Genomic DNA, 26454 nt, shown 5'->3' on the forward strand with positions numbered 1-26454 from the left:
CATATAAAATTTGAATCACAAAACACTTGAAGAGCAGAAACAAGTATTTTCACTATGAAACAATAACATTATGCAAATAGGTCACTGCCACACACCACAGCACACCTGTAGGAGCTAGGCCACAGCACTGAGACCCTGAGGATCTCTACTTAACCTGTTTAATGTAAATGTTTAAGTCTGACAGTGAAGTATAATGGCATACAGGGAAAAATATAACACTGAAGGTGAGGAATGAAAATATGGTATCTATGTTTCACACAGATGTACCCTAACACAGGTTAGGAAAAGAACATTCAATGATTACAAATGATGAATTTAAAAAGTTGCTATCCTAGTATTAACCTATAACCTCTTGCAATCTTGGAAAAAATACTAAAAAATTTGGAAAAAGTATCAAAAACTAAGTTACAATTTGCACACATGGGGTATGTGCATCTCTATGTGTGTCTGTGTCTATCTGTGTCTTTGTGTGTGTGCAAATAAAATGAACCAAGCCATAAACTTTGTTCTGAAATAAGCCATAATCTTTGTTCTGAAAACCTCCATATTTATTTTTTGGAAAATGCATATACATTCTTGGAAATCAGATGCCAACTAAAGTCTCATAAGAATAATTTAAATCATTTTCATTTAAAATTCCCTTAAATGAATATGAACACTTGTAAAATAAATATTTGCTCAACAGTGCAGTGAAGGTGGTATTAACACCACATTTCTGTACGTCAGTCTCCTTGTGCATCACATCAGTGTTACATTGTTTCAAAAGCTACCTAAACACTGGTGTATATGATTTAAATGGGAAAAAAGCCGAAAAACCAAAAAACCAAAACCAAAAAAAAAACTAAACTATGGCAGTAAGAGCAACACAGTTTGCACCAGTAACTGAATATAAGGAAAGCAGCTCACAATCTTCACAATATTCATTATTGATCCTGCTAGTAAATTGCTTCCAGAAACTGATGTTGGTGATAAGGAAGATTTAGCAGATGACTTCTGCAGTTGAACTCAACCAGTCACTAGCCACGGACAGGTTCTAGTTTGTCAGTTAAATGGTAGCAAACCTCATTTTTTTTTTTTTTTCTAATTCTTCATATATGAGAGGGTGGGATTTTTCATACAGATTATGGCTCATGATGTGGCCAAAAACATTTACACACTTCTCCATGTATCACATTCACATCCAAAAGTTTAGATAATTCTACCCAACACTGGAATCAGTACATGTGACAATTTTATTGTAAAACACTAAAGTAACCATCAACTCACATTTAAAAAATGAAAATAACTAAATAAACCTGGATAAAATCAGAATCTGTTTTCTGAAGTCCTAGAAGAAAGATTCATCAGTTATGCCTGGTTCCCTGAGAACTTGAATGTTCTGACTGAAGGCAAATTTTGGTAAGAAGTATATTTTTATATTGTTCCTTCCTACTCAGAATAAACAATAATGTGTTAGGCAGCATTTGGTGTTCTATATTCTTTATAGCTAATACTCAAATTTCATTTGATGTGAATAATTATTTTCTGTGAACTTCAGTCCAGGGGTGTGTGGCAGAAAAGAGAAGCTACATTTGCTGCTACACTTCAAAGACACACTTTCATCTTTTGGAACAAAACAAGAAAATATATACATCATACACCACAATTACATGTTTATAGTACTCTTTACCCATAGTGTTTTCTAGTTTTGTCTAGGTGCAATTAATAGATTACTTCATAGTAACATCCAAAATGAGGTGGCATAATAATGCCTAGAGCCATTAAACACATTAAAAATGTACATTTCCCCAAAATGAGTCAGTTGATTTTATTCATTTAACAATATGCATGATAATAAAAGGCCAAACACAAAGCTCTTTATAAATAGGAGCAAAATGTATTCCAGAAGAGTAGATAAAGGCATGAGATGAATTTCAGTTAAATGGATCTATTTCTTTGTGAGCTTTGAGAACTCATTGTAGACACTGAATAGAGGCTGAGTGTTTTACATTATAATCATATCTGGAGAACATGCAGATGGAGGAAAAACATTTTGCCCTAACTCTTACTAAATTTCTACAAAGTACTTTAATATCAATTTTAAAATCCAAATCTTACCTCTCCCTGCCATCAGTTATTAGTAATTAGGAATTGTACCTGTACAATTGCACAAAGACCAGGGAAGAGAGAGGTAGACGATACAGCCATCCACTCACAAGGAAACCCCCAAATACTTTAGAGCATGAAACACAAGGTTCTGTTATCCAAAAGTAATTAGTTGCAAAGTTCAAAAACATTTTGGAGCAGAATGCACACAAACATGAGAATTATAAATAGCCAAAACCAAGTAGATTTCTAAAAGAAATGTGCGTATTCTCTGTACCTTACAAAAATTATTCTCACAGACGTTGAATCCAAGATTACACAATAAAAAATATTTGTCTTATGTTTTTCATTTAATATAAAAATTCTTAACCAATAAAAAAAGGCTTTGCTGATAGACAAGAAGAAATTTTAGAGAATACATTAATTTTCAGGATGCCCCAAGGATAGCACATCTTAAGTACCCTGCTCCTGTTCTAGGCAAAGGACAAAGGCAGGCATTTTCTCAGGGTTCGTCATTGTTTTTAATAGAAAACCAGATTAAAGAAGACTCAAGCAAGCTGGGAAAGGAAGTAAAAATTAAGCCAAAAAGGAATTCTGCCAAGCACAATACACCCTGCCTAGGAAAATTTAAGAACATAAATCAAAGACAGTGGTGAGTATACATCAAGGAAATTTACATTGATGAGTTTTATGGTCTCGATAAATTTCAAAACAGGAAGTGAGTTAAAACAAGTGTGCAAATAAGTAATGGGGACTGGGGGAGGAAGAGGAAAGAATACCTATATAGTATGCAAGGTAAAAACTGCAAAGGTAGGGCTTCAGTAAGTTCATGCCCTCCACTCCACGCTTGACGTGTACTTCTTACAACATCTCAATAACTTAGTTATTCACAAAACTTCATTCAGTTCAGTGTCAACATTTTTTACCAGTTTAATTTAGGGCTAAGACATAAGTTGCTTTAATATGACATTTGGTTATGGTTCAACATAATAATCACCCATTTTTCACCTTTATAACTTAGAACATTTTACTTCTCAAAGCCCTGGGGCATACTTTAAAAAATAATTTTGAGACATGGGTCTCTTCTCTTTAGGTCAGCATTTATCTAAACATGTCTGCAAACGCTCTGTTACAGGGAGAGGAAGAGTACTGAGCAAATTCTCCTCGACAATCAGACAGCTCCGTTTTAGAGACTGACATCCTTCCAGTTCAGGAGGAAGTGTTTCCAGGTAATTACCAATGAGCTCCAGATGTGTAAGGTTCGACAGCTCACCCACAAGAGGGGACAGATTCATCAGGCTATTTTTCCCCAAAAGTAAACACTGCAGCTTTTTGCACTGAAATAGCCCATCTGGTAGCATCTCAATCTGGAAAGGGAGAAAAAAGAAGCTGGTAAAACAGTTTTTGATATCCTGTGATAATATGTTTACTTATTTCTAATGCTAGCTCCTTTTTTCAAAAACATTTCTGGAGGTTTATAGGGATACATTTAACAATGATGATAAATTTGAAGTAGATGAAAAAGACAAAGGAAAAATAAGGGTAGGAGTATCACATGGAGTCAGGCCTGAGGTTACCATGAACATCTGAACCCTTCCTGCATGTGGAGGGCAATACATTTGGCTCTAAACACTCTAAGAAGCAATTTCTATAGAAAAACGTAGTTATATACTCATCGTCCCTGGGATAAAAAACAAACCAGTAACTTAGGAGAATCATAATCATTCTTGAGTCTTAGATCAGAAACAAATTACTCTCAAGAGGCCTCATAAAAAGTTTACTGTGTAATGTAATAAGCAACATCCTTAAAAACATCCTGAGAACAGACACAAGGTTATTTCTTATACTGTTTCTCAGTACAGACTGAAAATTTTATTCAGGTTTTTAAAAAGTCTACAGAAGAAGAGACAAAAAGATATTGCATTTTATACATGTATATTCATTCACCTCTACATACACACATACCTGAGAATTTACCTTTCTTTATTCTCTCTGGCATAGATTTGATTAAATAATTCATATAACACAGAGAAATAATTTTAAATATGATAAATAGCCCGCAAATTAGGTTAACTTCTACAGCTGCTCAACCTGACTGCTCCCCTGTATGGTGGGTAGGTTGTATGTGAATTTCTATGACAGCCACAGTGTATACCTGAAATAAGGTTTGTTGGAGAAAGACCTCCAGAGAAGTTGAGCATACACAATTCCTTCAACTCATCCCTTCACTAAGGACTGCACACACACCACCCTGTAATACTCTCTATATTGGCCGGGGACAGGGGATATCACTAGGATATAATGAAGGCTCCTTGGTTCAGAAAGTGGCTTTGTTAGAAACAAAAATGAAAGGGGCAATCGGGGACTTGCCCTACGTCCTCTGATGGGCTAACACAGACCCCTGAGCCAGCTCTGCTAGGAGAGGAGCTCCCAGGGCCATCCCGACTGTCTCTCCTCAAAGATAAATATTCCTTACATAAACTAAAAATTGACCAAATTATATTAAAAATACTTATTATGTTGGAACAAGTCCCCTTTCTTATGCACACCCCCGCAACAACACACACACATTGTGTTGAATATCCTTGAAAATAAATCTAATCATCATTCTTGCTAAGACCAATATTCAACATAGATCATTATTTTACACCACAACACTAGGTATAAGCAAAGGAAAAATATCTACCCCTCTATTTCACTCCCTTCTCAAGAGCAAATGCAGACAAACCCATACATATATAGACTTCATGTGCATGAGAGATGAGACAGAAGAACTGTAATCCCTTTTCAAAGCAACCCCTTCAACACAGAGACCTCTGTGGTTCAGGAGGAGGATCAGTGGGGTAGGAGTGGAGGAACAAACCAGTCTGCATAGTGCTCAGGGATGAGAGGGCCTGCTGGTGCCTGAGCAATGACTTAGGCAAACCAGCTGCAAAGAAGGAAGGCTTGGCTCACTTGGATTCAGTAATCATGTGCTGAGAGCCTTCTTATGTGCCAGGCTCCCAGGTAGGTGTTGGGGATAAAGTGCTGAGCCAGATAAAGGACTGTTACGAACTTTAATCCCAGCTACCACAAACACCTCAACCTTGGCACTGTTAACATTTTGGGTGGGATAATTTTTGTTGTGGGGGCTGTCCTGTGTGTTGTAAGATCTTGGCCTCGACCCACTGGCTGCCAGTGCCACTCCCCACCCCAGTTGTGACAACCAAAAATGTCTGCAGACAAATGTCTCCTGGAGGGCAAAGTCACCCCCAGCTGAGCAGCACAGGTCTGATGAAGAGAGAAACAATTACACAAATAATTAGTCTGTAATAGGTGGTATGATGAACAGTGCCCTAACCTGAGCTGCATCAGAGAACCTCACGTTCCCCTTCTCAGCCAGTTTCAGATTCCAGGCAAGTGCCTTGCTTATTAATTGGACTGATTTCCTGCAGGTGACTACCGGGAAGCCACTGCCCTCACTCTCTTGTCTGGCTATCAGCACTACCATGTTCTCAGGAATCTTCTTTCAAATCTCTGAATCTGTGATTTTAGCAGATTTCTCAGCTTCCCCCAGAGGAGAGGGATTTCATAAAGCAGTGGGAGTGAGTGTCTGGGCCTGCCCTTCAGCCAGATGCCCTGCACACTGCTGCTGTGAGAGTGAGACAAGGCAGTCACCCCTCCTGTGTGCCAAGGGTCCATCTCAAGGGTTTTCCCTCCACATCAGAGCCTCAGGCACAGGACCTTAACTTACCTACTCTAATCCAATTTTCCTAATGGAGGCTGGGGAGATTTGTTAGAGACTCAAGTCTTTAACAGCAATTTTATCCTGAAAAATCCACTTACAACTTTAAAAATAGTTTGTTTTTAAGTTTACAAGAACACCAAACACATTTTGCCTGGGCCAATAAATTTTATAAAAATGTTCGATAAGGGCCGGCCCAGTGGCGCACTGGATAAGTGCGCCGCTCGGGAAGCGCGGCGGCGCTCCTGCCCGAGGGTTCGGATCCCACATACAGACCGGTTCCCACTCACTGGCTGAGCGAGGCGCGGGAGCGGCACCGAGGGTTGCGATCCCGTTGCCGGTCCCTGGTCCGGTGCGGGGGCAACACTGAGGGTTGCGATCTGTTGCCGGACACGGAAAAAGACAAAAGACAAAAAAAAAAAAAAAAAGTTCAATAACATTTATTTATACCTAATTCTTTCAGCATGCCCTTTTTTAGACTGTATCACACATGAGCCAGAGTGGAAAAAAATTGCTCTGGTGGACCACTGATTTCAAAAACCAAATGAAAAGTCTACAGACTATTAGGGAGATGATAAACTTCAAAAACAGAATGGTTTTATAGGATAAACTGTAACATTTGAAATATACATATATAATACAAGTTATAATAAACTATTAAATAAACTGAAAAAATATATGAGAAAACTAAAGGTTACATTATCACTCTATATCCTAGAATTCTCTGTCAGCCAAATGTCTTCAGCAAAATGGGTTGGAGGCCCCAGAACAGGATGGCTCTCTTTATCTGTTGTTGACACTGACAGTTAAAAACCCCACTGTTGCCCAGAGGCTGAAGGATTATTTCAGAATCCTTCTCAATGTCAGGTTTCCTTTTTTTCCTGGCCAGTGACACATGCTATCTGAGGACATGCTAACCAAACCCATAAAGTCCGATCATTTCAAAAGACAAAGCTGAACATTTCCATTTCTAAGTAGTGATGTCAAAAACAACAAGCACTGTCACACAAATGATCTTCAGAAAGAATTTCTACATTATTCATCTGCTGGCTAAAGTCTTTTCAGTTAAAAAGGAATAAGTGAAGAACTTGCAAGCCCTGGGTGTAAACTGGAATTGTTTGCAAGATTTGAGAAAACCTACTTAAACCTTTTCCCATACCTTCTACTTCTCCAACACAGTCCCTGCCATCATACCCCAATCCCTGTTGGCACTGGGATGGAGATGGATCCTGCTTCTTCTCACACTTTCCACACCCGTCCACACACACTACTGTTTCCTACGTAATGTCTCTTGGATTGGTGCATCTGAGATGTAACAGAAACAGCAGTAGGGTAAGAGTCGGAACACCTGGGTTCCATCCTAGCTCTGTCACCAGGAAGCTTCAGACCTTAGGTGAGTTACTCGGAGCCTCAGTTTTAGTATTGGTGGCCCAGAGTAGGGGTTGGTAAAGTTTCTCTCTAAAGGACTGGAAAAGTAAATATTTAAGGCTTTGTGGGCCCATAGGCAAAACTGAAAATAGCATATAGGTACTTATATAGCAAGAGAAAAAAATTCCATACACTTTTAAATGATGAAATTCAAAATATAACAATTAAGTATGGAATTTATTCATGGGCACTGGAATTTGAATTTCATCTCATTTTTTATGTGTCATAAAATATTATTTTGATCTTTCCCCCCAACAATTTACAAATGTAAAAACTATTCTTGAGCCTTATAAAAACAGGCTGTGGGTAGACTTGACCTCAGGCCATATTTGCCGACCCTTGGACTACATGATCCATAGTATTCCTTTCAGATATAAAAGTCTTTGCCTCTTGTTTTAAATCTATATTCCTACTTCCAAATTATAACTTATTAAACCTCCCACGGGGTTGTGTTTCTTGGGTGTCCTCTCCCAACCCTTCTATGCGCTATAGTCAGGGTCTCCTTTGAAGGTACCAGTTCAGGCTAACTAGCACTTGCAAGCTCAAGTCTCACCCTAGTCACTATCCAATGAATAAAACATGAACTTGACTGGCAGACTTCCAGGCACTCCCCATTCTGACCCACCTTACTAAATGCTCTCATCTCCTATTGCATCTGGGCATGCTTACTGTAATCCTCTGTGAGTGGCCTCTATTATTTTACATTTCCCTAATCCAGTGTTCTCAGGGTGTGTTACATGGAACATTCCTCTCATGAGTTACTAGGGGAAAAAAAGGTGGCTTGCTCAAACACGTTTGGCAAATATAGCATGCCATATCACCCTCTTTGAGAAGCACAATGCATATTCATGATGTTAAAGGCTCTGAGGAATCTTGCAGCAAAAATACGATTAAAAGAAACATTTATTTAACGTTTTTTTGTGATAACACCTATAACCATTCTGTGAAAAAAACTCTGGAGTGCCCTCTCAGTGAATGCCTGTCACCTGCAGGACTGCCAACACTCTCCTATGTCTAAGGCATTCCCTACCATATGACTCTTGGGAAGCAGAGCTCACTTCTTTTTTTTGTCTTTTTTCGTGACCAGTAACGGGATCGCAACCCTCGGTGTCGCGCCCGCACCGCACTCAACCAGTGAGCGGACCAGTCTCTATATGGGATCCGAACCCTCGGCGGGAGCGCCGCCGCACTCTACCGAGTGCGCCACTGGGCCGGCCCAGAGCTAACTTCTTACTGGAGAAACTAACACCACCAGATTCTAGTGTCCCCAGCTCCCTAGAGTGTGGGCATTCATAAGCTGTGCCAATCAGGTGCTCAGAATTGGAGCTAATGTCACAAAGAAGTGGAAACCACAAAGAACCTATGTGGTGGGAGGACGAGGGCTGCAGGAGCTACAGCATCAAGTTTTTGGGGCAGAACTGTTGCCCACCGCTGGTATGATCAGGGTATGCTCGCTATTTTGCTTTTGTGCTATGATTCTGGCTGTGGTCCTCTGACTCACTTTGTGCTTGACTGTTTTCCAAGCTTGGTTTTGCAGCCTTTTCAGCGGTAACATGAGATACCCAACATCCTTTCAATAAATGTCTTTTCTGCTTAACTCAAGAGCTAGTATTTGTTGCCTCCATCTGCAAATCTGATACACTGCCCAAGCCTAGAACAGAAGTTTAAAACTTTTTTTTAGGAAGCTTTACCAAACACCATTCCAAATGGACTAATTGGCTCAGGTTTCTGAGTGTATGCATATCTAAATATTTATGCATCCAATGTGATGTTTTATTTTCTAATTTTTATAAATATTTTGGCCTACTTCATAGAATCATGAGAATTGCAAGTTTAGAAGAAACCCTGAAATTAGTTAAATCCTCACATGAAACATGAATTCCCCAAATCCTTTTAACAACATCCCCCCACTCTGAGTGGTTGGCAATCTGTGTCTGAACAGTTTTATTAATAAGAAAATAGCTTCTCTCTCCTCAAACGCTCATTCAAATCTTCGGACAGCTATAAGGAAAAGATGTGAAACCTTCCTCTGCTTGTCCTAGTTCTAACACTTGTGACTATTCCCAAAAAGCTTTGTTCTCCATATAAATCTTCCAGACATCTGAAGACCAGTATTGTGGACTATCTCTGCACCCTCCCCACCCCCACACTTCCCATCACAAGGCTAAACTGTTCCATCACAGAGGAAGTTTTCATCTCCCTAGTGGCTGTCTTCTGAGTCAGTGCCATTTTCTTCATATTGTTGTTAAATAGACTCTTCACAGAACTTTTTTGCCCCTAAGTTCCTTACCCCTGTAAAGGTGTCATGTTTACCAATTTTGCTCTAAGGATGCTCAGCAACTTTTTCTTAGGTTTCTGAGACAAACCCACTCTAAGACACCATTCTACTCTGGCCACAAAGCACCTTCAGCATAAGACTTTTCATGTACTACAAAGTATAAGAGAGGATGTGTCTGATATTCACTGGCCTCTCTTTCAGATATGGTCAAGAAGTCAATAAACTTGGTGTCCAAAGTACCAATAATCTTAAGGTTTGATCACATTAATCTAGCAAAACATTAACCTGCTCATACATTTAAATAACATATGACCTGGTAACAATTCAATCTGCTGCAGCTTTCAAAAATTCATGTTTTGATTTAAGTGTATAACAGCTTAGTGGAATCAATGCCTTTCAAAGTAATTATGTACAGTGTTTATTACAGATTTAACATGGGAAAAAAAATGACCAAAATATTAGTTTTAATCAACTACATAGTTAAATGGTACTAATGATAAACCTTTAGACCTGTGTTTTTTTTTTTTTGGTTTTTTTTTTAAGATGACCGGTAAGGGGATCTTAACCCTTGGCTTGGTGTTGTCAGCACCACGCTCAGCCAGTGAGCAAGACGACCATCCCTATATAGGATCCGAACCCATGGCCTTGGTGTTATCAGCACCACCCTTTCCCAAGTGAGCCACGGGCCGGCCCTAGACCTGTGGTTTTCAAAGCATGGTCACTAGGCCAGTATCATCAGCTTCACTTGGGGACTTTTTAGAAATGCAAACTCCTGAGTTTTACACCCAACCTGCTGAATCAGAATCCCTGGGAGGCGGGCCCAAAGTCTGTGTTTTTTTTTTTTTTTTTTTTTTTTTTTTTTTTTTTTTTTTTTTTCCGTGTCCGGCAACGGATCCCAACCCTCAGTGTTGCCCCCGTACCGGACCGGGGACCAGCAACGGGATTGCAACCCTCGGCGTTGCCCCCGCGCCGCGCTCAGCCAGTGAGCGGGAACCGGTCTGTATGTGGGATCCGAACCCTCGGCCGGGAGCCAAAGTCTGTGTTTTTTTTTTTTTTTCTTTTGTTTTTTTTCCGGGTCCAGAAACGGACCGCAACCCTCAGTGTTGCCCCCGTACCGGACCGGGGACCAGCAACGGGATTGCAACCCTCGGCGTTGCCCCCGCGCCTCGCTCAGCCAGTGAGCGGGAACCGGTCTGTATGTGGGATCCGAACCCTCGGGCGGGAGCCAAAGTCTGTGTTTTAACAAGCCATTCAGGTAAGCCTAGATTGATCCTAAAGTAGTTTTAAAACCTCTTAATCCTTTAAGACCTGGAGATTTCTCACTTATCTTAGAATGAGCTCTCTTTTATACATGAGTAAAGTCTTAGAGTTATACAATGAGCATGAATTTTGCTCTCACCCCCCAATTTCATGGTATTTCTCTAACATCCATGGTTTTCAAAAATAATGTCTGATGATTAATATGTTTATTAGCCAATACCCTCATAGCTATATTTAGCATGAAATATGAATTACAGAAAGTGTACAAGATAATGCATTTTAAGGTGGGGTAGAAGAAAACAGCATTTTCAAGTAGAGGAAGATCGGTTTCATCCCTTGGCAGACCTGATTTCTGACAGTTTTCTCCCCACTTCTTCCCATATGGACATCACCCTCATTCTCTTGCCCGTCAGACTAGCATGGATTTTTTCTTTTTCTTTTTCCTCCTCCTTCACATTTTAACCTAGGAAACTACTCATTTATTTTCTTTTTTCATGTTTCAGTGAAGTTAAGTTTTCCTTAACTTGGCTTTACTGTTGCAAATTATGGTTCATTTTTAAGCATGGATGCTGGAAAAAGCTTCTAAGAAGCCCTAGTGTTGCATTATAGAGGCAGGCCTTTCATCTTGAATTGTCTTTCTAAACATGCATGCAGATTTCAAGTCTTTTTTTACTGCATCACAAAAAGGATTTATGAATAATTCACAATCTCAACATTTAAACAAAACATTATTCTATTCTGACAGATTCTGAAAGCTGAAAAGTTTTACCAAACTTTCGAAGTACTTAAAAACTTTCCAAAACAAAAACTAAGTTCTACCATAACCAATTAATTAGTTTTAAACACTTTGTTATGTTTACGTAGGAAATAGGGAAAGAAAGGGAACATTTGTTGAGCAACTATTATGTGCTAGGACCTGTGCCAAATGCTTATATATTTTTTCATAAAATTCCATGACAGCTTGTAAGTTAGATTAAAAACGGATGTTTAGTGTTTTGGTAATTTGTCCAAGATCACACGGGATTGGGCTTGGCTCACAGAATGCTTGGTATGACTTAAAGTCCACTTTCTTTCCCTACGTTACACACTGTAAGCACAGCTGATAATCAAAGGACTGGCTGAATAAAGGGAAGAATGCATTTACTTACATTGTTGTTGGTCACAGCGAAGTACTGCAAATTACTCAGATACTGGATTTCTTCTGGAATGAAGGTCAGGTGGTTATAGCTTAGATCCAAATAGTGTAGTTTGGTGCATAGAAAAAGCTGCAAGGGCAGATTCTCAATATTATTATGGTCTAAAGAGAGCTGCTCTAGGTTAGATAATGCTCCAATCTGGGCAGGAATATAGGCAATGTTATTGTGCCACAACTTTAAGCAGGAAAGATTTTGAAGATGCTGAAAGCTAATGATCTCTTCCACAGTTTTAAGGTTATTTTCCTTTAAGTCTAACTCATGCAAATTGTTCAGGCTGAAAATGGAGTGTGGAATGCGTTCCAGGTCACAGCTGATCAATTCTAGGCTTTTCAGATTGACCATCTTTTTCAAGTTGTTCAACACAACCAGTTTGCTTCCCTCGTTATCAAGGGACAATTTCTGTAGTGAAGGCAGGAGGTCTGTAATGACTTGTGGGATCCGGGACAGGCTGCTCTTCAGGTAGAGGGTCCTCAGGTTTTTTAAGTCCTGAAAGCCTTCCAACTGCATGGTACTCAACTGCTCAGGTAGAACACAGCCCGACAGATAAAGTTCCTTGAGATTCTTCAGGTGAAATACCCAGCGTGGGATTTTCCCCATTTCAGTAAATTTCAGGCGAAGGATTTTTAAGTTCTCTTCTAGGAAGGCCAGTGCAGGGTGGTCTACCACCAGAGACGAGTGGTACACATGGAGCTCCCTGAGGTTGGCCAGCTGCGAGACTGTGCAGGGCAGTTTGACCTCTGGGATAAGCTCCAGGCTTAGCACTTCCATCTCAGTTAACTCAAAGACATTGTCTGGAAGACCGCTGAGCATGAAAAGATGCAGCTCTATCTTGTCCTGGGAATTTTTCACAAGCTTACTTTTCAGTTTCTCAACCGTCCATTCATTATTGAGGTTGATCTGTTTCAGTTTGTTCTCACTGACCTCTGACAGGAATATGGAGAAGCGTTTAGAATAAAGAGGATCATACTGATCAGCCAGATGAAGGATGAAGGCAAAGTCATTCTTGACGTCAGGGATATCACTGTAGTTGCTTTTTTCTCTTAATGCCTCAAAGGAATATTGCTTCAGGGAACTCCTCAGCATCCACCACAAGCTATAGGAGGAGGTGAGACCGTAAAGTATAACCAAAATGACATAGAATGAAGCCAGGACCTTAAATATTTCTGCCAAGGAATAGACACACTGGTAGCGCTTATATCCTGTAAAAGCCTGTACATCAATCGAACAGTCGATTTCAAGAGTGATGAAGGTTAAAAAATAAGGAACATAAGTTATGATGAGGACAAACAAAATGACTTTGACTATTATCTGCTTCAGATACACCCTATAAATGATGTCCTTCTGCTCCACATGCATGCGGAATCTTTTCACTTTTTCAAAGATGGCTTTGGCCTGTTCACCCTCCTTCTTGTCAAGGACGCTAGAAGTTGGGCTTTCTATGCCAGCTGACTCCAGACCTGGCTGCGGGTAGGGCAATGACTGCTTGTTGGAATCAATTTCAGCTGAACACCCTGAGGACGAAAGCAAAGTCTTGGACTTGGAGAGTTTCCGGGGCCGCACTGACTGCTCAGCCACTGTTTCTGATAGGGCACGGGTGGTCCAAGGGGAGTCGAAGCACTTGTGAAGGATGGCCACAAAATGCTCCAGCCTGGAACTGGTGCTGGGGTAGTGAAGCCAAAAGTTGCTGCAGGCTGCAAAGATGAGCGTGTGCAAGAGCACCAAGTAGGGGAAAAACTTTGCAAACCAATGGAGTTGTTTCTCGTAACAGACGGCATCAATGTAGGAGTACTGCTGTCGGTGGAGGTCATTCTGGATTCGGAGGGGGAGTGGAAGCAGTGTCCCAGTATTAGAGGACGCGTTCACGCTGGCTTTCAGGATGTCCCAAGGCACAGCACAGTGATTGTCGAATTCCACTTTGCATGGAAGACAGCACAGAACCCTGCTCTGTGTAAGCTGAAGAGCTCCAGCCAGCACAGCCACTAGCAGCATGATCAAAGTGATGTAATACCAGAAGACATCCCACCATGGTTTTAAGATGTGATAAGATGACTGGGCATCTGCTAAACATTTTAGCTCTGTTAGTGTAATCATGACTTCTCCTTGTAGGAGTACAGAAACTGAAAGAGGAAAATAGAGAAACACCACTGAAGCAAGTACCCTAAACAGCATTTATCTCTAATGGTTGTACAGGAGTACTTTAAAACATTCATGTAAACATGGAATTAAAAGATAATATGAACCCTTCCATGAGCTTTTCGAAGACCCCTCATATATACATACCCTACCCAAGTAGAATTTAGCTCAGAAGTAAAACATAAAAGGCAGGGCTGATCTTTAGGCACATGAGTCTTCTGCTTTCATTTGAAACTGTAGGCCATCCCAGCTCTGCGCTGTAAAGTCCCTTAGATGGGGGACGATTTGCTGATAGCCAAACTGGATCTATAAACAGATTTGGTCATAGCTCTTGAGACGATTATCTAGTTTCTTTCTGGATTTCAACTCCAGACTGGGCTACTAAAAACCAGGAGCCAATTTTTCTTCAACTGACATTGGAACAACTTGTTCTTATGCTATTAATTTTTAACAGTCACATTTTAAACCCTCCAAAAGGTCTGAGTAAGCTCCTTTCCACGTCCTGCCCCATGCCTGGAGCACTGGTTACAGCCTAAGAGTTGTTTCAGTCACCACCAGGAAACTCTTTTGAGCAAGCTCTGCTTTATAAAATTACTCCTTAGGCTTAGAGAAATCTACTGATTTTATGCCCCGAACAAACTGTCCCTGAATGCATAATCTCCTTTCCCTCTTAAGCTCTCCTTTATAATTTAAGTACATGGGTATTTAAAAACTTACAAGTATTTAAGTTAGAAAACAACAGTAGTGCCTTAACAAGGGAAAGGGAAAAAAACCCTCTTAGAATATCATGGGGATTCCCTCTCATGTTTAATGTTGTGATGGCAAAGTGCTAAAGAAATGCATGATTAAGGCATACTCTATTATTCATTAATTTTGCCTTCAGAAAAACAAGATGAATTTTATATTTTCATATTCAAAAGTAGTCAGCCAACACTCCTGAGAATTTCTATGTTTAGCCTTACAAACATCAATTGTTTAAAAAATTGCTAATTAGTAAAATCCAGACCACCTATAAGATAGCACAGGGTAAGATAAAAGGAAATATCTGGATCTCATAAAGTATCCGATAAGAAAAAGAAGAGGAGAAAATAATGATGCCCTGGCCATCCTTTGCTGGTAGTTGAGCTCTCATGTATGCCCAAGGCTCTTACTGGACTTTCCTGAGTCTGAAGTCCTACCTTCTTTCCTGGGCCTGAGTCTCTCTCTCTAGATACCCCGGTACTGGTAGCACCCCTAAGGAACCCTTTTTGCTCTCATTAGTCCTCCTTCTGGAGACTGGTGTCTTGCCTTGAACCCTATAATCCCATCACAGAGGCTCTGCTCCCTGTTAATAAGTATCTTCTCTTTTGAGTGTTATCCTCAACCTATTCCTGACCATCTGATCCTGAACCCAATTCCTTCATGCTCTCCCACTTGTTAGGGCATCCCATGATCGTTGATTTTAACTGCTGGACTGGAGCACCACTTACTATCTGTATCCTCTCTGGACATCATATTATATGGATTCAATTATCAACTAGGACCCAAGGCTTTACTATATAATTCCCCAGGGTTTCTCTCCTGGACTAGTTTAGTGGGTCTATTTCTAACTCTCAATTCCTCCCATTTTGCCTTGCCCCCCCTGTAGTTAACCATAATTGTGTGACAAGATGAGACAAAAACCAAAAATAAGAGGATTACATAAGACAAATATAAAGTCCTGGACTTAGACCCCCAAATATCATAGACACGATGGGGTGGGGATGCTGGATTTTAGCAGAAAACATTCCTGAGTGAAAGAACATGTGAAAAAAAAAAAAAAAAAACCCCTATGTATTTTAGTTGATATGTACACATACTTTTAGCTAATCATGTGATGGCTATTATGCTAAAATAGTGATTATAACTTTTGGCCATATTAATAGATGAACCCAGATAAAGGGACAACCATCTTTCTGTGCCTGCTTAGTGAGATCACATCTGGAACCCAGTGCTCAGTTATAGGTTAAAGATGAAATAGACAAGAAAATAATCAGGAGCCATTGTCTACAAACCATTTCCTACAGAGGAACACAGGGTATTGGATACTCAACTGAGATAAAAGATGACTAGGGGAATGTGATAATTCATCCTTAGATTTTTGCACAACAACCTCATGGATGAAAGAATAAGTGGATTTGTTCCAGAGGTAGAACTAGGTGGATGGCAATTTTAGAAAGTCATGTTATGATTGAATGTGTTGGTGGAATATTTAGAACTAGCTGTCTATGAAAGAGTTCAGCTCCCTGTCCCTAGCAGGGTCTAGATGAATAAAATGACCATCCATCAGGGATGTTGCAAAGGAGTTTCTTGTAATGGACAAAGAGAGTGAGCCGGATAATCTCTAAGGGCTCTTCCAGTTCTAAATTTATGATTTTATTCATCCTCTTAAAGATCCTGAGAGTTAAATTCACTTAAGACATGCAACTGAAATTGAAGAAGAATGAAAACATGAATAGCTCTAACAATGATAAGGGCATTTGACAGGGAGTGAATATTTATTCAAAAAAGAATACAAGTAAGCATTAACACACACAATGTACTTTAAATATTCATACTTACTATAGTGAAAAAAATGAATCAAATAAATCAGCTATTCTTCAATCAGGAGGTCTACACCTTTTGAAGTTTCTTAGACACACCATCTCTGTGTTTGTCTTCATTCTATAAGAAAGCATAAATACCCTGAAATAGCTACAGTCATTCAAACAAACAAAAATAACTGGAGTAAGCCATGATACAGTGAATAGACTTTCACAGGTCAGTTTCCTTTTCACACTGGGGCACACTCTGGCAAAGCTGTATATATAAAACTCTGCCTGCACATCAGATCATACTCACTCCCTGAACTCCCTTTCATTTACAGAGAAGTTTCTACAGAAATTTGAATACAACATATTTTAAACTTCTGTATGTACAGCACTTAGATGAACACTTAGCTTTCTCCAAATAGTCTATATATGTTAATTTCTTTCACTCAGCCCTCACACACAGTTGGTCTTATTTGCATTACAGACAGCTTGTCAAACCATGAGATTTCTGCACCCTTATTTAAAACCACCATCTCTTCAAATAAGAAGTCTCAGTACTCCTAAAATTTATCCTACCAATTTCATTAGAAAAAGTCAAAAGTTAATATACCTTTTCAGACACAGCTCCAAAATATGGCTGAAATTTCCTGATGTTGTTATTAAATACAGCTACCCTTCATATTAGATTTTTTTTTTTTTACTTTGTAGGCTAATAAAAGCCATTCTCAGCATCTACTTCAATAATTTGTGATAGTTAAATTACACATATTGATAAGTTACACATATATATATCACTGTGAGACAATTCCAAAACTCTAGAATATTTTTTTAATTGAATATGAAAATTATATTTTTTAGCGCCTATGGAATATCAAAAAAGTTGCTGAGAAGGTTTTAATATTTGCCCTGAAGATATAATCCTTTTTTCCTCCACTTATTAAGTACTTGAAATCCACATGAGTACTGACCCAAAATTGTATTTAAGTTATTTTTTGCAATAATCTTGTGACCTTGTCACTTGAAAAATCAAAAGGTTGGGCATGTCTGAAATGTACTTTGGGTTTAGCAAGCCGTGTGCAAAGCCTGCTTTATAATAATCACCATACAGCATCAAATTGCTCTGCAGGATAGAAAGCACAGTTAGTATGTATAACACCTAGCTGCGCACTAATTCATAAGATGGCACCACTGGGGTATGAGTTCCTCGTTCACAATTCGCAACCTTTTAAAAAGGCCTATAATATATGACTGCACTTATATTGTGCATCTGCTTTTATCAGATAAAGACATCTGACGTGTGAAACAATTCACATATTCTTCCACAGCATCGGCATCTGTAATATGCCAGAAAAGAATTTTTTGCATAATTCCACAATGCTACTCAGCCATCATAATACTTCTTATTATAACACAGTTTCCTTAAATATCACAAATATATTTTCTACTTTAAAAACAGTATCTTTATGAAAGAAGAGGGACATAAACCTCTGATAGTAATATTTAAAAATAAGCATAATGAGAAATGACTATGAACTGATCTGTCAGAGAACTACAATGAATACAGGTTTGTCTGTATTCATCCTAACTGAAAATTATTTGTAAATAACTTTTCCTGTTCGCCTTTTTAAAAACTATAAACTTTCCCTCCAATCATCTAACTCAGATTTCCTTTGATGAGTTCTTTGTCAATAAGAGAGCACCTAAAAATCTATTACTATTAATAACATAATATCTGCTTTTTTACTTTCAAAGCATATTTCATTTACATTAATTTGTTTCATGCTTACAACAACCCATTGAGATAAATAGTATTATTCTTTACATTTTATAAACATGGAAAATAAGGCAGGCCCAAAGAATTTACCTTGCCCAAGGTGACCAAACAAGCAAGAAATAAAGTTACAAATGGAACCTAGGTCCTCAGACTCAAATCCCAAGCTTTGTTCACACCACACCACATGGCCTCAGTCAATCCAATTAACTACAGCACAGTTTCAGTTCCCTCGAAAGCTGAAGAAAAAGCTATTTAGCTTTCTTCGCCAATTCAACCCAATATCTGCATTATAACTGGGTTGGTTCTATTATAATCTTTTGAACAAGGATGCAAATATAGTTTTCTGTAATGTTTTCAGTCACACACTATATAATTTACTTTCTCAGCTAGTCATTTTTCTACTAAATATTTTCTACTAAGACTTACTATTTAAATATACATTACCTGGATTTAAGGATACATGAAGTCTCAAGCACTCCCATATATTAAATGATGCTAATTTTTCTAACTGAAGTGCTTAACTGCAGAGTTAGAGCAAAGCTGTCCTTTGTCATTACCCCCATTTAATACTGTTTGTCCAGAAAATTTTTTCCAGACCATATTTTAGCAAACAATGAGGATTCACTCCAAATGAGATCTCTACTTCTAATATACAAACGTACTAAATCAGCTCAAAGAAATAATATTAAGAGTAACAGATTTTATGATCTTAATCCCATTTCGTTAGCTTTTAAACCTCATTAAAAAGTCATAAAAGCTTCTCAAAGCACATGAATTCATTTGACAATTTCACCCCAGTCTCTTAAGAGTGGAAAACAACATTCAAGTCGGGCATCTTTAATTCCCACTAGTCCTTATTTTACTTTCAAAGCACTTCCAAAATAACCAGTGAAAAAATAAACAAATGATCAGATGGTATTTAGAGTCATTATAGGCTGAGAACTGGATGCTACTTCAAAGATCTCTGTCTCTGACCCCAGGCAGGGATTACAGCCAAACAATTCAAAATGGTGGTTCTCTACACTACTCTCACTGAAAACTGATTTAAAATAACCTGATATCTCTTCAAAATGTTCAGTAGTATTTCCCATCAAGATGTTTGTTGGGTCTGACATAATCTAACTGATATTTAAATTCACCTCTTTGAGTTCTATCTCTAGGAAACAAAGCATCAGTACCTCTGATTAATTTGCCCCTTTTCTTTACACTAAATAACCCCTGTAACCAATCTTCAGAGATATGATGACAAGCATTTAGCATTCCTCAAGTACCTAAACAATCACTAGCAAGAACACTTGATATACCAGTTTTCTTACGTCCCTTACCAGTTCTTTCAGATCTTGTCAGTAAAGTGACTTTCAAAAACAGCCTTTCCAAACTTAACTGTAGTTTTGAGACCCAGAAAAAAACTAAGAGATGTATGAGTATTTACTAGGATGTTTCTCTAATATTAATGTTTATAAAAATCACTGAGAGCTTATTAAAACACAAAGTAACAGGTCCCACACTCAGAGTTCCTGAGTCATTATGTCTGCACATTTCTAACAAATTCCTAGTTAATGTTGATGCTGCTGGTCCAGGGACCACTTTTTGAGAATTACAAATCTGAGATAGCAGTTCTCAACCTTGGCTTCACATTAGAACCAGCTGGGGCATGTTTCAAAGAAACCTAAACCCAGGCCCCACTCCCACAAAGCAATTCAATTGATCAAGGTGAGGCCAGATTTTTTTTTTTTTTTTTTTTCCCCAAATCTCCCTAAGAGGAGAAAGCTCACAAGACAGATAGGCAATAAACTATCTGGAAAAAGTGCCTATCTTTTAACTCTTCTTGGACATTGCACTGGACAGTCTAGGATGCTCCTTCCTCTCCAAAGACTACAAAGTAACAGCCACCATCTCCTCCTACAAGAACCTTTCAGAGACTCAGGTGTGTGAGGCAGAGAACAGTGAGTCCCTGAGCTATAGAGATTTGCAGGACAGATTGAAGTAGGAGGGATTAGAAACAAGGGGGCTAGCTGAAAGGCTATTTCACTCACGTGAGTGAGACATAATAAGGGCAAATTTTACAATATGTTTGAGAAGAAACCAAAGAATAAAATAGTCTCTGTAAATTAAAATTCGATACCACAACATCAGATACAGAGGTCCATAGAGAAGCAGGAGTCAGACGGATTCGAATTTTGAACCCATGCTATTATAGCATCTTACACAGTTTCTAGCACATGGTGCACAATAAACATTTACACAATAAATAACTGAATGTACAAAAATGCAAAAGGCAGAAAGAAACATTCAGATGTTTAGGCAGGGTGTACTAAAGGTGACAGTGCCTTTCCAGAAGAGGCTAGAACTTAGCAGCATATAGATGGAAGGATTTTAGCTAACTATTCTGCGTGTTCCAAATCTTAATGGCTTAAAAAAAAATAAGGTTTTATTTTTCGAGACTCTGTTGAGGTTCTTTTACTTCATGGTGTTGGTTGGCACAAAGATGGCTGGAAGGTCCAAAATGTCCTCACTCACTAGGCTGGCAGATAATGCTCACTGCTGGCTGGAAACTCCTTCATGTGAGCCTCCATGTGGCTCGTTGAGGGTCCTCACATAGCACGGTGGCTGGATTCTAAAACTATGCATTCCAAGCACAGAAATGAAAGCTGCAGATCTTCTAAGGCACGGCCCTTGAAGCTACATTGCACCACATCTGCCAAAATCTATTTGTCAGAGGAGTCACAGGTCCAGCCCAGATTCAAAGGGGGAGCAAGCAGACATCACCTTTTAATGGGAGGAGTGGCAAAGATTTTGCAGCCATGCCTGATCCACCACAGTCTACTCTCTGGCTACAAGTGATTTACAATCTTTCTACATGCAAAGTGCTCTAACCGTCTCTGAAGCCACCCAAAAGCCACTATGTCATCAAATTCAGGCTTGAAGTCCAGGATCTTGTCATCTAAATCAGGTCTGGGATACTGTGGGACAACACCCTTGATATTCTTAGAAGCCCTTCCACCTACCTGACAGGAGCTAGGAGACACTGGCCTTAAATCTTTTTGAAGTTTTATACAGAGTCCTACAGCTGCACCCTTGTTTTTACTTTTACCTTGATACCAAGTTTTACTGGCAGAACTGCTCTGGATCTGATCTTTGGACCTGAGGCCATTTCTTTCTTTTTGTATCTTTTACTGGGTAGAGAAGCTGGGAATGAGAAACAGTTCTATTTACGACCCTAGAAAATTCTAGATTGAGATGCATGTGTCACCACTGCAGCTGGGGTTGAGCCACTATGAAGAGGCGGTTGCGAGGGCTAGCTGGCAGATGACTGGTGCTTGGACCTGGGCTATAGTAGCAGGTCCCTCTATGTGCTTTTGGCAGTAACATGGAGCTGAAGGAGTTGGGGACCTAAGTGGAATGTGGCGTGTTTGGGTGCATCATCTCAGGAGAGTGGCCCATGCAACTAGATGTTCCACATGTGATCGCTCTGAGACTTGTGGGACTACAACATCAGGGTCAAGAGAGTGCTGGTATCCTAACCAGTGATGGGAGTTCAGTGCCAACACTAAAAACATACAAGAAAATGGGTCTTGTAAATCACATCTTTACTGATGACAATTTGAAGAAATTATATGTTTCAAATCCTGGAATTGGACACACAAGGTGTTGCCACTACAAGAAAGTGTGAATTAGAAAATTATCAGCCCTTTGTTGTTGAAACACTTCATGAGAAAACATTCTCACAAAAGAAGAGCTTATTGCCAATAAATCAGAACTGATCATCTTGCACAATATCTAGGAGCAAACAGTGTTGTGTGACTGTCACTAGAAGGACTGGTTTCATCTGTACAAGAAGGGAACAATTTAAAAAACAAAAAAGAATGAAATTCTGCCATTCACAGCAACATGGATGAACTTAAGAAAATTATGTTAAGTGAAATAAGCCACGCACAGAAAGAGAATTACCACATGTCCTCATAACTGGGAGCTAAAAAACAATAGACAAAGAAAGAAAGAAGGATACAACAATCATAATAAGTCATTTAACTTGCAAAAAGGAGTCAACAGAACTGAGGCCACCAGAGGTGGGAAAGAGGGAGATGGAGGGAGGTTAGAGAGAGGTTAGGTAAAGGGCCACAAAAACTGATTACATTGTGTAATGTTGAGTATACTAATTATCCTGGTTTAAGCATTGCACACAGGTACTGATATTCAATGCTGTACCCCACAGATATGTACAGTCAATTATGTTTCAATAAATAAAAAGAAGGAAAGTAGAAAAGTGCAATATTATGATTCAAGAAATGGAAATGGTCTGGAATGTTTTGAAAGGGTCATTGTACAAGCTTGTCTTGCTGAAAAATACCCTGTAGAATTGTAATTAGTAGCTGTTAGGGGCAGATACATTGCTTCAAGATATAAAGCTGGTCAAGAAGTTATAGTGGTTACACTTTATCCATTTACTGTTTCTCATTTGGTATAATATAAAAAGCCACATGCTTATGTTTACCTTTGTAAGTTTTTGAGATTTTTTTTTGAAAAGTGTATCAAAGTGCTATAATTGAACATTGTTAATTACATATAATACAACATGTGGTATTCTTTTCTTACACAAGCATTGGTGAGCCTTTTTCACCTGGTCAGAGAAGGCAGGTTAAGTGGCATTTGCCAAGTTCATGCTTTAAAGGGTTTGCAAGAGGTTAGACTAAGATAGAAGGCGTGATGCAAACAGGAGAGTTAAATAAAACATTTAATGCAAAGTTTGAATCCATTATACCCTATAGGTGACTAGCCGCTATAGTTCTGCTGTAGCTTTGACCTTGGTTTTCCTGCCTAACCTTAGACAAATCTTAAAAAAATCCTACAATCTTTTGTGCCTCAATTTCCCCACCTGTGCAATGGGGTATTTATATTAATACAATAATTAATAGGAATGTAAATAAGTATTATACTTTTGGTGGTTAGAGCCAACATTTCACCCCTAAATTTTAAGATAGTGCATGATTATTAGCTTTTGAAAAGCTAATGATTGTTAGCTTTTTTGAAGTTGAAGTTAGTTTACAATTGAGATTTCATTATGATGGAGGGATGTACACAATTTGGCAGATTTTTGTGATCCGCTATTCAGATGCTCCAAGAATGGTTGTAAAAATCTGTTTGTGGAAGTTTCTAATTTGACTAGAAAGTGTGATCCACAATATTTAGTGTCCTAATAGTATAAGCCCAGCAATTAATCTAGTACATCTGAAATAAAAACCAAATTTTTAGATGTTAACAAACCCTTTATTATTTATTTATTTATTTTTTTTTTTTTTCCCTTTTTGTCTTTTTTTGTGACCGTAACGGGATCGCAACCCTCGGTGTCGCGCCCGTACCGCGACCAGCAACGGGATTGCAACCCTCGGTATTACGCCCGCACCGCGCTCAACCAGTGAGCAGCGGTCTCTATATGGGATCTGAACCCTTGGCGGGAGCGCCGCCGCACTCCCAAGCGCCGCACTCTACCAAGTGCGCCACCGGGCCGGCCCCAAACCCTTTATTTTTAATTTGATTATCATATGCTTTTTAAATGAGGCAATTAATCACTCACAAGTGTATATACATGTATATGCATATCCATATACATATAATTGCAATTATGTGATCAAGTAAAAACATAGTAGGGACTAATTTTGTTTAAGGATAAAGGAAACAACTACGTTTTTGGAATTAGAATACTTATATCCAAGCAGTGGCTAAATAAATCTTAGAGAGAAGAAGTACATGAAAGGCAACCTGAGGTCCTTCTCCTACACCTTTCATTGTTTATAAAAATATCCCCAACCCCCCTCCCCACCCACCACAATAAGCAAGCCATAATGAAGCAGAGCCAAAGCCAGTCCCTATGCAGTCTCTTGTGAGTCACACACACTCCTTTCCAATGACAGGTAGGTAGCAGAGATCACCTGTCTGTTTGCTTTGTTGCAGGGAACCCTAAGCATTTTCTAATTGTTAAGCTTTCCCTTTTCCACTTGAGAAACTGTTTTAGACACTCCATGCTCCACTGTAGACTCAGGCCCCTGCCATTTACCCTGCTTGCTTCTTGGGCCCGCCCTCTATGAGATAACAGCAGTCTCACACCCCTCCCCCAGGGGCCAGAGGCAGATTAGGCTCCTAAAGTGACCAACAGACTGTGCCCCACAATCAGCCAATCCAAATTAGCAGGACAGCATCCCTCATTTACAAAAGAGGCCCTGAATGGGAACCTGGGAGGGAAAAGGGTGGGAATTTAGGCTGTATAAGGGGGTCTTTTCCTTTGTTCTGGGAGACACTGATCTAGGAGTCTTTTCTCCCAGTGCTCTCCTTGCTTGCAAGCAATATAGTGCTGTAACATCAAAAAGAGCTGTCAACTATTAAAAGAGCTATACACTGTCTTTTCACGGCCCAAATGAGGGAGATGATGGGCTAAACCTAACAAATACTTCATTTCGTTCTATACAAACAAAATGGCCAAAGACAGTGGTGAAACATTACCAAACAGCAGCATTTGTCAAATAGAGGTCAGGATTTTAGTCTGTTCAGGCGACAAATATTTAGCATGCCTACTACATGCCAGGAGGAGTTGTGTTAGGAAATACAGGTGTGTGAGATAAACAAGATTTTTGCTCCTGTGGATTTGACTGTGTAGTGAGAGAAGAGAGACAATAAGCAAGTATTGAACATGGTAAGATCAGAAATAATGAGAAGGGCCGAGCCCGTGGCGCACTCGGGAGAGTGCGGTGCTGGGAGCGCAGTAGCGCTCCCGCCGCGGGTTCGGGTCCTATATAGGGATGACCGGTGCGCTCACAGCGCTCACTGGCTGAGTTCGGTGCGGCCGGTCTCAAAAAGGACAAAAAAAAAAAAAAAAGAAATAATATGAAGAATATAAAGTCAGGGAAGGCCTCTTTAGAGGGGCTACCATTATAACAGAGATCTAAAATGGACTCAGACACAGGACAGTGCTGGGGAAGATCATTCCAGGCAGAAGTTGTAGCAAGCTTAGGATGTGGGAGGCCACTCTGGCTGGAATGTCAGGAACCTGGGGAAAATGAAAGAGTGACAGAGGACCTGCAGCCAAAGTAAAGCATTTTGATAATAAATAGTCCAGGAGTGATGAAAAAGCCACCGTAGGGTCATAAATAAAGTAGTGGCAAAATCTGCTTTGAAAATTCAGTCAACTCAATGAATCAGCATGGAAATGTGGATATATACCCAAGAAGTCAAAGCAGCTTCACTTTCATCTGTAAAAAGAAGGGTGTTCAGAAGGCAGTAGGTGACAGATCTACTGCTCTCACCACTGATTCACCTGAACTATGTGTTCAGAGCTGGGTGACACTTTCAAGACATATGCTGTATCCACAACACCAGACAGCTGTCCTATTTAATACAGTGTACACATTCAGCATTCATTATGTCAGAGTCAAAAGCTCTGCCACAGCGCTAACTTAGGATTAAATCTTCCACAATTATAAAAGAAGAACGATATTTGCAGGAAGCAAGAGAGGACAGGGCTTGTTCATTTCTGACTTGCCTACTCAAGAAGGTAAGACCATCCTTTACTTACAGAAACTTGGCAAACTGATTCCATGCATAAAAAATGTTACCTTAAACAAAAATCAGGAAAATACAGACATAGACTCTAAGTCTCTTGTAGACATTTATTATATTCTTATATGCTAAAAAAAAATGACAAATATTAGACATACATACACATATACTTTGCTAACAAAACCCCACAAAAAAACAGGAAGATGACATTTCTACTATAATGTGTAAGATTTAATTTTCTGTTTATTAACTGGTTTAAAAAACATCAAAAGGATTTTACTCAAAACATCTGTAAGAAAAATAATTTCTTTTTACATACTAAGTATCAGTATTTATTTGCCCTAAGCTACAAATTTAATTGCAATTATCTTTACCATGTGTTCACAATTCAGAATGTTAATCTTACCCTATGAGTGCTGGTCAACTGGAAATCCTGCAATTAGTTTTGATTTGAAAAATTCCTAAAGAGAAATCAT

At 39.2% G+C, this 26454-nt stretch overlaps 1 protein-coding gene across 1 annotated transcript; it reads right to left on the reverse strand.

Moving 5' to 3' along the window:
• On the reverse strand, positions 1 to 26454 carry LRRC8B (leucine rich repeat containing 8 family, member B). The gene is made up of 4 exons (XM_008588802.1): positions 26385 to 26454; positions 16685 to 16786; positions 11924 to 14088; positions 1 to 3452 (listed from the first exon to the last, which is right to left on the reverse strand). The coding sequence occupies exons 3-4, from the start codon at positions 14060 to 14062 to the stop codon at positions 3180 to 3182; spliced, it is 2412 nt and encodes an 803-aa protein (XP_008587024.1). The 5' UTR covers positions 14063 to 14088; positions 16685 to 16786; positions 26385 to 26454; the 3' UTR covers positions 1 to 3179.

Source organism: Galeopterus variegatus, unplaced genomic scaffold (genome assembly GCF_000696425.1).
Source record: "Galeopterus variegatus unplaced genomic scaffold, G_variegatus-3.0.2 Scaffold5042, whole genome shotgun sequence".
Taxonomy (NCBI): Eukaryota; Metazoa; Chordata; class Mammalia; order Dermoptera; family Cynocephalidae; genus Galeopterus; species Galeopterus variegatus.

What these genes read in the sequence shown, in the direction of transcription:
- LRRC8B (XM_008588802.1), bottom strand. Translation starts at nt 14,062, where the DNA reads ATGATTACACTAACAGAGCTAAAATGTTTAGCAGATGCCCAGTCATCT. An exon ending in TCGCTGTGACCAACAACAAT is followed by an intron (nt 3,453 to 11,923) that starts GTAAGTAAATGC and finishes CTCCCTTTCCAG; the next exon opens with ATTGAGATGCTACCAGATGG.